We start from the raw sequence: 10,252 nt of genomic DNA, 5'->3' as shown, positions 1-10,252 counted from the left end.
CTCCCTTGATGCTATTGCAGTTACAAACCTGACTGTTCACCTCCAGTGTGGTCATCCCTCACTAGAGTACACTGAAGCTGCCCAGCAAACCTCAGAGCCTTGTGGGGGATTTGGTTGTGCCTCAAGGTCCAGGGCATGGAGACTGGGAGATGAAGACAGCACGTCTGTGGTGATTGTTATGCAGCTGTGGATAATGAATGCACTTGGTATTATCACATCCTATCAGTGTTAGCCCGAAATGCCTTCTCTTTTTTTTTGCTACTGGAAATCGAACCCAGGACATCACACTTGCCAGGCAGGTGCTGTGCCGCTGAGCTATATGCTTGGCCCCCAAATGCCTTTTGACTCCATTCCCTCGAATCTATTCCTGTGTCACCAAACTACAGCCCTGTTGGGAGCCACCACATTGCCGAGCCGCCGCATATAGCGATCATGCGGCCTGTGGTAAAGAGTAAAGCCTGAGTTAGATTACCCCTCCCATCGAGCACGTTAGTTTCCTGCTTACCACGTAAACAACCCGCTCAATAATATGTTAGCCAATCAGCTTGCCTTGCTTACTTTAATATGATTGGACACTGTATCCGTATATATACTGGTGCCACCCCTGGGGGGAAGTAGAAGCCCGGAAGGAGCCTCGGAGAGCGGACCGGTAGAGGCTTCGGAGCGAAGCACGGAAGGAGCCGTGGGGAGCGGACCAGAGGAGGCTTCGGCTGGGAGCGATCCCAGGGCAGGCTGTACGGAGAGAAAATAAAAGAAAAGGTTGTCCACTGCCAGACTTTGTCGTGTGTCCTTCCTGCCGGCCGGGAGCGACATCGACACAGCCCCTTTCAGATTTCTCCTCACCCTTTTTTTGTCAGTCCCTTGTACTTCTCTTTCAGTCTCTTGTCCCAGGACATTTTTGTCATGTGGGACCCTCGGCTTGGAATTTCTCCCCTTCTCCTGTGTAAATTCCATTCCTTAGATTTCATCTGCATCACCAAGTCTTTAGGAAAAGCTTTCCAGAATGTTCTGAGTAGTGAAACCCCACTCACATACTCTTACAGCACTTCTCCTTTATCAAAATTGTCACAGTTGCCATTTATACCTATTTATGCAATTGTTTCATTAATACCTGTTTCTCCTATCAGAACATAACCTGCAGGAGGTCAGGAACTATGCCTGGTTTTGCCATTACTGTATTCCCGGCACCTGGCACAAAACAGATGCTCAAAAACACTAGATGGATGAGCAAATAAAAAATAGTTTCATTTTTGATGTGGTGACACATTGTGTAGGTTTGGACAAATGTATAATGACATGTATTCACCATCACAGTGACAGTATTTTCATTGCCTTCAAAATGAAATATACCCTTCTTGTTCTATCATTGCCTAGCAACCACTAATCTGTCTCCTAGTTTTGCCTTTCCAAAGTGTCATATATTTGGAACCAGGCAGCTGGAGTTGTGGCTCTAGCTTAGTGATACAGTGTGTTTGGTGTGCACAGGTCCCTGCTTCTGGAGGGCACCTCACCTTGTTCCAACTCTTCAGCTGAATGTTAAGCCTGTGTCCTACATACTAATGATTAGGCTGTGTCTGCTCCACGACCTTGCTCCCTATGGGGTGAAGCTGCCTTTGGAAGCTCCTGTGAGTTATAAGGGCACACGCAGTCCTGATGGACTGTTCCCAGTGTCCCTCAGCAGGATATGCCTCCTCCTGCCTCCTCTGCTGACCCCACCTGGGCTGCAGAGCTTGTTGAGACCCCAGTAAAGCCACACATCTTGACTGTTCCAGTAGAACATGAGGACAACAAGCTTCCAGAAGTCCCAGGAATCAGAGCATTGGTATGGACAGGAATGAAGCCAAAGCATTTCACACAGAAAGTGCTGTATGGGCCAGCCCTGAAGACCAGTGCACAGGAAAACAGGGATGTGGTGACAATGCCTGCTAAGGATAGAGGGACAGAAAGTGGTGACGGGGCTCAGAGGTAATACTAAGAAGTTCTCAGTTGACCCACAGAGAATTAGGCCATGATACTTGTGCATCTGCAGAATCAGGCTCTGGAAAGGACTGGCCCTGAGGAGCAGACCTCTGTGTGTAGTCTTCTGACAAGCACCACCATCCTCCAGGGAAGAAGTAAGCACCCAGCTAAGAGCACAGCAGCAGACTAGGTGGAAAGGGACAGGGTATGAGATGTAGACTCTTCTTGGATTTGCTACTTCTGGCTATTGAGGAACTAGCAGCTGCAGTCCCAGACACTGCTTGAAGGGTGTCTCTGCAGACCATCAGGTTCCCAGCCTGAGGGAATGAGGACAGCTGTGTCACTCTCAGGGATCCAGGACACGAAAAGAGATAAATGTTTGAAGGAAAGCTGAGTTCACAACTGAATTTAAATTTGGAATACCCAGAAAGTGATATCCAGGGGAATTTGGATGAATTCACTGAGAGCTCTATAGAGAGGACCAGGCTGGGAGTAACTTCTTGGAATCAGTAGGTGAAGCCATGGAGATCATAGACTGTAAGGCAGAGATAGAAAAGAGATGCGGGACAGAAATATTTAAGAGGCCAGCACTTTCTGTCTAGCTGAGAGCAAGTGGCCCTCCTAGAATCCAAGAAGGAATGGTTGAAATGGAGGCAAGAAAATAAGGGAAGAGTCCTTAAGGGGCACCAGGTTGTAGACAGTGACAAACGTTGCAATGTTTCGCTGAGAGAACTGAAGAGTCCACTCAGGAGTGAAAACTCATTGGGGCCTCTGCCCAAAATCCTCAGGAGACTGTCGGGAAATGTGGCCATTCTGAAATTTTGGAAAGGGCAGTGAGGAAGTGAAAATTAGCGTGAAGACTTTTCCAGGAAAGCTGAGCATGCAGGACGTGGCAGATAAATAACCAGGGATCTCAGCGTGAATACTGGTTTCCTATGGTAGGGCAGCTGGGATAGAAGGTTGGAGCATAGGAACTCAGCATCAGGGAAAAAGGTGAGGTCTGTGGTAAGGGCTATTAGACGCCCAGGGCACAGTCAAGGTTCCCAGGCCAAGGTGGGCAGGGTCTAGCACAAAGAAGAGGGTTGCCAGGGGTAGTCTGGTGACACAGATGCCTGGAGCAGAACCACATGGCCAAAGGGCACTGCCTTGGAGGGAGGGTGGTGTTTTCCTATGGGATGGAGGAGCAAAGCCTAGGCGCTTCCCCGGAGAACTCAGAGACGGCTGGGCTTCGAGCTGGAACCTTCATCCCTTCCTGCATGCTAAAAACCGAGTGCAATCGGTGAGACCCGGTTCCGCCATGCTACCAGCACAGCCTGTACTACAGGCCTTGGACGCCAGCAGCGCCAGTCTGGCCGCAGAAGCCTCTGGGAATGGGCCGGAACTACATCTCCCAGAAGGCCCTGAGGGCGCCGCAGCGGGCCTTGGATGGACAAGGCGTGGCCAAGGCTTCGGCTTCGAGGAGCGTTTCCGAGCGTCGCCGAGCACTTCCGAAAGCAAGCACTGTGGGATCCAGCCTTTGCTGGCCGCGGAGTTCAGGCTCTCTCATTCCGGAATCTCTCGCCGTTCCTCAGCGCCTACTCCCAGCGGTGCCGAAGGGCTAGGAGAGGCTCAAATTTGGGGGACGGGGGCTTTGAGCCCGACAAGGTCGATCCTAGCTCTCAGGTCCGTGGCAAAGGCCTGAGTGCAGAGCAGAGCGTGGGCGCGGGCCCGAGGCAGCGAGAAAGACAAGTGCAGTAGAGGTCCTGGGTCCGGTGCTTGGAAGTCGGGGGAGAGGAAGAGAAAGAAGTCGAGTGCGACCTGGAGACTTTGCGGGGGATGCTGACGCCCCGATGCCTTTGGGGGCGAGGATCGGCGGGGTCGTCATTGGTGAGTTTGGAGGGACACTGAGCAGGCAGGAAGATTCGGGAGCCAGCAGGCTGCAAGAGGGACCAGTGGAGAGCGGGTAGAGGAGGCCACGGGAGGGCTGAGGACAGAGCTTTGGGGCCGAAGTGGTCGCATCCAGGGGTGAACGAACAGATAGGGACCTACACAGGGAGCTGCAGCGGTCCCCCTGGGGGTTGAAGGGTGGAGAGTGAGAACCCAGTGGAGGCTGAGTTGGAGCTAGAGCGTGACAGCTGGATTGGGGAAGAGGAACGTGGCCTGGAATGTCCTGACTGCTTTCAGTCCCTGACGGGAGAGAGGAGAACGGGAGAGAAGAGAACGAGGTGCTGAAGCGCAGAGGAGCGATGCTCCGAAGTAATTCTGCTTGAAGTTGGAGTGCCTGATCCAGCTGTTGGGTGGGTGTGGTAGGCAGAATAACACTGCCTCCCCCAGATCCACATCATAATCCCCATAACCTGTGATTATGTTGCTTTATTTTTAAATCAGATTTTATTGGTACATTTTAAGATATACATCACGGTCACATTCATCATAGAGAATTTGTACAATATGTTGCTTTTGATGGCAAAATGTGATTAAGGACTGTGCAAATGTGATTAAGGATTAAGCTACAGACTTTGGGATTAGAAAGATTATCCTAGTTTATTCAAGTGGGTTGGATGCAGTTAGGAAACAGGAGCAAGAGTTAGGAGATGGGACAGTGGAGGATCAGATGGGACATGTCGCTGGCTTTGAAAGTCAAGAAAGGGGCCATCACTTCTTGCCTTTGAAGAGTAAGGCCTCAAGCTTCTAGGAAGGGACATAGCACTGCCTGGTGACACTTTGATTATTAGATCCCAGGGTTCCTGTGTGGGACTCCTGTGGAACCACCAAATAATAAAAGTGTGTTTCAAGCACCGTGCTTGTGGCCCTTCACTGGGGTAGCCATTGAAAACTGATGAAGAGGGCCAGGGACGCGGAATGAGGAGGACAAACCACCCACAAGGGAGTGTGGGAGGCAGGGTGAAGTAACTGAGTAGGAAAGCAGGGTGCCAAGCTGTGCCACAGGCAAGAGCAGCTGTCACCCCAGGGGGCGGTGGCGGTCACCACTGTGGGAGCCGTTTTTATTGCACTGACTTTGCTGATGAGGGGGCAGGAGAATTTCAGACATTCACTAGCATAAGTGCTGGGAAAAGAAACACGTTCAGTTTAGCATACCCCATCAGTGAGAGGTCATACTCCTGAAGGCTGGAGGCGAGTTCCAGGTCAGGGGGCACAGGGTCTGAGTCTGGGGTCCTCACAGCACTTTCCCTCAGGTCATCCTCCAGCCTCCTGATCCAGTGCTCCCCCCCTGGCCACCTTCTAGGGCCTTGGAAGCTGTGGTGAGGATGGAAGTTGTAGCAGACTGTTCCTTCAGAGTTGTCCCTGGCAAATGCTCCCCAGATGGCACAGATCAATCCTGGTGGCCTCTGGGTGTGTTGAGAGCCACAGGAGCCATACGGCTCATGGGAAGACCTGTTGTACCCGTGTCTCCACTTGCTTCAGTCTGTTGGGGGTGATGAAAATAACCCCAGGAATAACACTGCTAGGCCTCTGTTACTCTCTTTTAGACTCTCACCCCCTTACACCAACATCTTAGCTTGATATAATTAACTACATCAGGTTGTAGCCCAGTGGCTGAGGTCTGCAACTGAGTGGCAAGGAAGCCAGGGTGAACCCCCAGCTTTGAAACACCTCTGGTGGCCAGGGAAAGATACTCTTGAAGAAAGGCACATGGCACAAGAGGGGACCTAGACATCAGTCCTGCATCCACACATCTCTGCCTGCCTAGGCAGTGCCAAGCTGCTCTGGGGGCCTGAAGCAGGAGGGGATAGGTTAACCATGCAGTGATTGCTGCTGGCTATCCATCCCATTGCCCTCTGTCCCCAGGGATTCTGACCTTCTGAACCCAGTTGATCTCGGGTTCAAGCTGCCTGGGGCTATGGCATCCTCACTTCAAGCCATGATCTACATAGGTCTCCTTTCCCTGAAGTCACCGGCACCAAAGGAGAGCTCTGAGTCTAGAAAAGTTACAGTCTAATACAAGAAAACTGATGTATATCATGTGCATGGACCCTAAACCAGGTCTTTGAAAGACACTTCTAAGCCAAAGGGCAAGCAGGTGGGTCCAGAAGCCAGTGAACAAGAGAAACAGGGACCTGTCCCTTCCCTGTCACTGCATTGCCCTGGAACAAACCACACGCTTCTAGAATAGTTTTCCAGGGCACACACATTTCCAGGGAGAGGAGGCCAGGTCTGAGGGCCTGCCCAGAAACTGGCAGGGCTCCACTACCACCTGACTAGTGAAAAACCATGAGAGAATTTAAAAGACATTCACTGGCATGGGGAGGGGATGTGCTCAGTTTACATTCTCTCCTCCAACACATTAATGACATAGCACCAGGAGTACCTCCAAGGCAGCTAGCTTCAAAGTCCTTTATTTAATTAAGTCAAAACATCCCCGGGCAACCAAGTAAGCAAACTCAAGTGTGCTACAAGCAAGCTTGTGCAGAGCTGCTCCTAGTGCTGCTGCAAGGTGTACCACCTTTCCTATGAGGTCTCCTGAGGCCAGAGCTGTCAGGACCTAAGTGCCCCTGTCCAGAACACTAGTTCCCAGTCCCCAGGAGAGAACCAACACCACACCTGTTACCTCTGCCAATAAACCACAGACTGCCTGGGGAAGCTGGGGCAGGCAAATGACAGCCAGCCCTCCTAGCTCTAAGCAATTCCTCCTGCTGGCAGCTCCTCCCCTCCACCCACCCCACAGCTGCAAGGTCCTTTAAAGTGTCTCCCTCAGAAAACAGGTCCAGGGACCTCCCTGGGCTGGGCATCAGGGGCTGCCCTCAAGCCATCCACCAGAAGAGATCAGACCTGGGACAGCCCCATACCTGAACCTTAGGGAGGAGGGAGTGGGGCTTGGGAATGCCCGGCCCACCCCGCAGATCCTTGCTGACACTGGTCACCAGGGCCTCCAGACGCTCTGGGATAGTTGGGCTACAGTCAGGCTGCTCAAGGCTATGGGCACCAAGCCCCGCCCCTCAGCAGGTGCCCGACTCAGCTCAGCCTCTGGAACCACCTCTAGGTCGGAACAGAGGTCGTCCCCGGGAGAGGTGGGGCTGGGCAGTGGGGAGCCCGGGGCTCCATTTGGCCCGGCCAGGGCATCCCCCAGCAGATCGCGGAAGCTGCTCCCCTCGCGCAGCGGCATGGACTCCAGCAAGTGGTTCAGGAGCTCGGCAGCGACTGTGGCGTCGATGGCCTGGCACGTGGACACGAACGTGTGCACTTCATGCATGCACTGGATGTAGCCGGCGGCGAAACGCTCGCTGGCTTCTGCCTGCAGCTGCTCACGCTCTGCGCCACGGACCAGAGTGAGACACAGCGGTGAGTTCCGATGCCGAAACCCGCCCGGCCCTGAGAGGAGGGAAGCGCCCCGAGTCCCGCTGCCACTCACCGCGTGCACGGCCCCGCAGCGCGCCCTGCACGCGACGCACCGTCAACTCCAGCACCTCGGCGTTCTCCAGCTTGGCCTGCACCTGCGGGGGCCGGGCGGTGAGCGCGCAGCAAACCAGGGACCCGCGCACCCCGCACCCTGCGCCCGCCGCACCTCGGCGCCCGCCAGCAGCAGCCGCAGCTCCTGCAGGCTCTCGTTGATCCGCGCGCGCCGCTTCTTCTCCACCAGGGGCTTCCGGGCCTGCGGGAAGCGGGCACTGAGCCCTGGCCCCAGGCAGCCGCCCACCGCCCGCCGCCCGCCCGGCCCCAGCCCGAACCTTGCGGTTCCCCCGCGCCTCCCAGCGGTCCTCGTCCTCGCGGCCTGCACGGTCCCGGCCGGGCACCTGGTACGGAGCCATGACCCGCGGTGCCGGGAACGGTGAGCGCCCGCGCCCCGCGCCCCGCTCCGCCACGCGACAGCAGAGACAGAGCGCTTGCCGCTTCGCGTCTTCCGGCTCACGGAGGCCCCGCCCCGTTTATAGTATCTCATTTGCATCTCAATGTGCCGATTGGCTGTGTGGGTCCGGAGCTGCCAGCCTCGAGGCGCGCCGCGGCCAATGGGAGTGGCGCGCTTTGTCCGGCCTGGGCCGGCAGCTGGCGGGGCGGGCCCTAGGCAAAGGCCTGGTGACCCCGGGGGCGCCACGCGGGGGCTGCTGCGCCCGCGAGCTCTGCTTCCCTCCCCCTGCTGCGTGAGGACCCGGGTCTGCGAGCGGCGACAGAGGCTGTGGGCCATGCGCTCCCTCTGTGCGTCCACCCCAGCGCGCCTTGTCTTTCCCGACTCACCAAAGGCGTGGGGCGGGACGCGCGCGGGGCGGGACGCGCGCGGGGCGGGCCGGGTGGGCGCGCAGCTGGCAGGCGGAGGCCAGTAGGGTAGTGGGGTTGGGTTAGGGTTAGGGTCAGGGCTTGAGCGGACACCCGCAGCCTTCCACTCGTGCAGAATCCTGGGGGCGGGGCGGGGCACCGCGGTCCTTTATACTGGGCTCTGTTCCTCCCCCCCCCTCTCCTCACCGCCGCCTGTCCTTTCTGGCTCCCTCCCAATGCCCATCACATGCCCATTCTTCCCTGTTACTGTCCTGAGCCTTCTGAGCATCCCTATTTCTCTGGCTCCTTCGACCCTGCCCCCTGCCTTATGCCCCGGACTCCCCAGTCTCCTCCGTGGCCCCCTCCCCGTCCGGCCCTGGAGCTGCTGTCTGGCCCGCGTAACTTGATGCCCGTGACAGTTGGCAGCTGCAGCCGCGCCAAGAGCGACAGGTGCTGGCCGCGCCTTTGTCTCGTTGGCTTTGTCCAGCGGCCGCGGGCACGCTTGTGTCTCCAGACGCCTGGGACCCCAGGCCCAGGCAGCCCATCTGCCAGCCCCGCCTCGCCGGTGGGGGGACCGGTGGAGGGACGGAGGCGGGAGTGGCAGGGACCTGATTACCTCTGTGGGGTCTGGATCTCTCTGGCCCTGGCCAGCTGTTGGGTGCCACGCCTTGTTGCCTTGGCCCTATCACACACTGGACCTTCCCTAAAGACCTTGGTTTCGCTAGGGGACCATACAGAGCCCCTCTGCATGTCCCTTCAGAGACTACTACTCTCCTGTGCTGGGAGCATCAGGGTCTGCTGTGAGCCCCTGTGTGCTCTAGAGTCTGGTCTAGGATACCCCTGACCCCAAGGAAGGGCTGTGTGGGAAAAGGCGTTGAGGGGGTGTCCTTAGCCCCTGCGGAGGGGAATACCCGGGAGGAGCTCTGGCACGAGACAGGACTGCACAGAGATGCCCACCCTCCCAAACGTGGGCCTGACAGGTATCAGGTGTCAGGGCTGTGAATTGTGTGAAAGTAACCTGCCCAGCCTCTGGGAGCACTCTGGGACTTCCTGTTCACACCCACCTGTTCCCACTCTGGGTTAATCTGTGTGTTCTTCAGGACTCCCCTGGCCTGTCATCCCATGTCCAGCTGTTACCTGTCTCCCCCAAGCTCAACAGCCTGGCTGTCTTCCACCCACCCTCGTGGGTCACTCGAGACTCCTAGGGTGAAGGCTGAAAGGGTGAGTGCTGCAGAGGTGGGTCCCAGGGGAGCCTGGAGCTGCCTTTCCTTAGTCGTCCTCTCCCAGGAAAGAAGACTCCTAAGTGAGGACAGCTGAATTTTCATTACTTGGAGAAACAGGAAAGAATAAATTCAGCAGTATTTCTTCGACTCCCAAATGTGCAAAGTACTTCAAACTCCTCCCATTATCTGAGAGAAGGAGGTGAAACACATTTCAGAACTGCATAAAACACAGTTCCCATGGGGACAGCAGGAACAGGGACCTGGAAGGTTTCTGGGAAAGGACCCATGGGTCACCTCGTTAACTGAGGATTTGAGTGTAGGGGATCAGAGGACACGATAGAGGCAAATCATGGAGAGAAGGCATCGAGGAAGTGCAGGAAAAACAAGGAGTTGTCCAAGAAAAGAAATGTAGTATTAATACAACTGGGTTTAGGAGCTAAGAATTCTTTCACAGTCACAATAATGAAACACTCTTTACAGATTTTCAACATTTAGTCCAGGCATAGTGGCACATGCCTGTAATCTCAGCACTCGGGAGGCACGAGGATTGCTGTGAGTTAGGAGGCCAGTGCAGGCTACAAAATGAGTTTAAGGCCAGCCGGAACTGCATAGTGAAACACTGTCTCAAAATAAAAAAAAAAAAATTCAAGATTTAGAATCAATCTACAGAGAATGCAAGTTTATGGTTATAGGTCATCAAAGCAGGGAGCAGGGAGAGGAGACTGTCTAGAGTTAAAGGAAGAGACTGTCTAGAGAAAGGAAGCCATGGGGTATGCCCAGCACTCTTGTAGGAAGGACCAGAGGATGCAGCTGGGTGTTTGTCAGTGGAGGCCTTGGTTGGAGTGGAAGTTGGCTGACGCCCCATCTACAAAATCAGCCTT

At 55.3% G+C, this 10,252-nt stretch overlaps 1 protein-coding gene and 1 long non-coding RNA gene across 3 annotated transcripts; one reads left to right on the top strand and one right to left on the bottom strand.

Annotated features, from left to right (window-relative positions):
* Window positions 1-3,439: 3,439 nt before the first annotated feature.
* Window positions 3,440-4,736, top strand: LOC106028703 (uncharacterized). The gene is made up of 2 exons (XR_001202325.3): window positions 3,440-3,825; window positions 4,123-4,736. It is a non-coding gene; the product is annotated as an uncharacterized LOC106028703 (long non-coding RNA).
* A 1,544-nt stretch (window positions 4,737-6,280) lies between these two features.
* Hes6 (hes family bHLH transcription factor 6) lies at window positions 6,281-7,813 on the bottom strand. Of its 2 annotated transcripts, none has more exons than XM_003474572.5 (4): window positions 7,626-7,813; window positions 7,463-7,549; window positions 7,310-7,391; window positions 6,281-7,209 (listed from the first exon to the last, which is right to left on the bottom strand). In XM_003474572.5, the coding sequence occupies exons 1-4, from the start codon at window positions 7,704-7,706 to the stop codon at window positions 6,818-6,820; spliced, it is 642 nt and encodes a 213-aa protein (XP_003474620.1). In that variant the 5' UTR covers window positions 7,707-7,813; the 3' UTR covers window positions 6,281-6,817. The 2 variants fall into 2 exon arrangements, with proteins under 2 accessions (XP_003474620.1, XP_013013231.1); XM_013157777.3 differs by having other exon boundaries at window positions 7,081-7,209; window positions 7,350-7,391; window positions 7,626-7,759.
* Between the last annotated feature and the right edge of the window lie 2,439 nt (window positions 7,814-10,252).

Source organism: Cavia porcellus, unplaced genomic scaffold (assembly GCF_034190915.1).
Source record: "Cavia porcellus strain 051 isolate PalLab524CR breed Dunkin Hartley unplaced genomic scaffold, mCavPor4.1 scaffold_26, whole genome shotgun sequence".
Lineage (NCBI taxonomy): Eukaryota > Metazoa > Chordata > Mammalia > Rodentia > Caviidae > Cavia > Cavia porcellus.
Note: the sequence above shows the minus strand (reverse complement) of the source record. Positions and strands in the feature narration are given on the sequence as shown.

Bases quoted from the DNA above. Each gene is read 5' to 3' on its own strand.
- Hes6 (XM_003474572.5), bottom strand. From the start codon at position 7,706: ATGGCTCCGTACCAGGTGCCCGGCCGGGACCGTGCAGGCCGCGAGGAC. The intron at 7,392-7,462 runs GTGCGGCGGGCG...CGGCCCCCGCAG, and splicing joins TGCTGCTGGCGGGCGCCGAG to GTGCAGGCCAAGCTGGAGAA. The intron at 7,210-7,309 runs GTGAGTGGCAGC...TCCGTGGCGCAG, and splicing joins GCTGCGGGGCCGTGCACGCG to AGCGTGAGCAGCTGCAGGCA.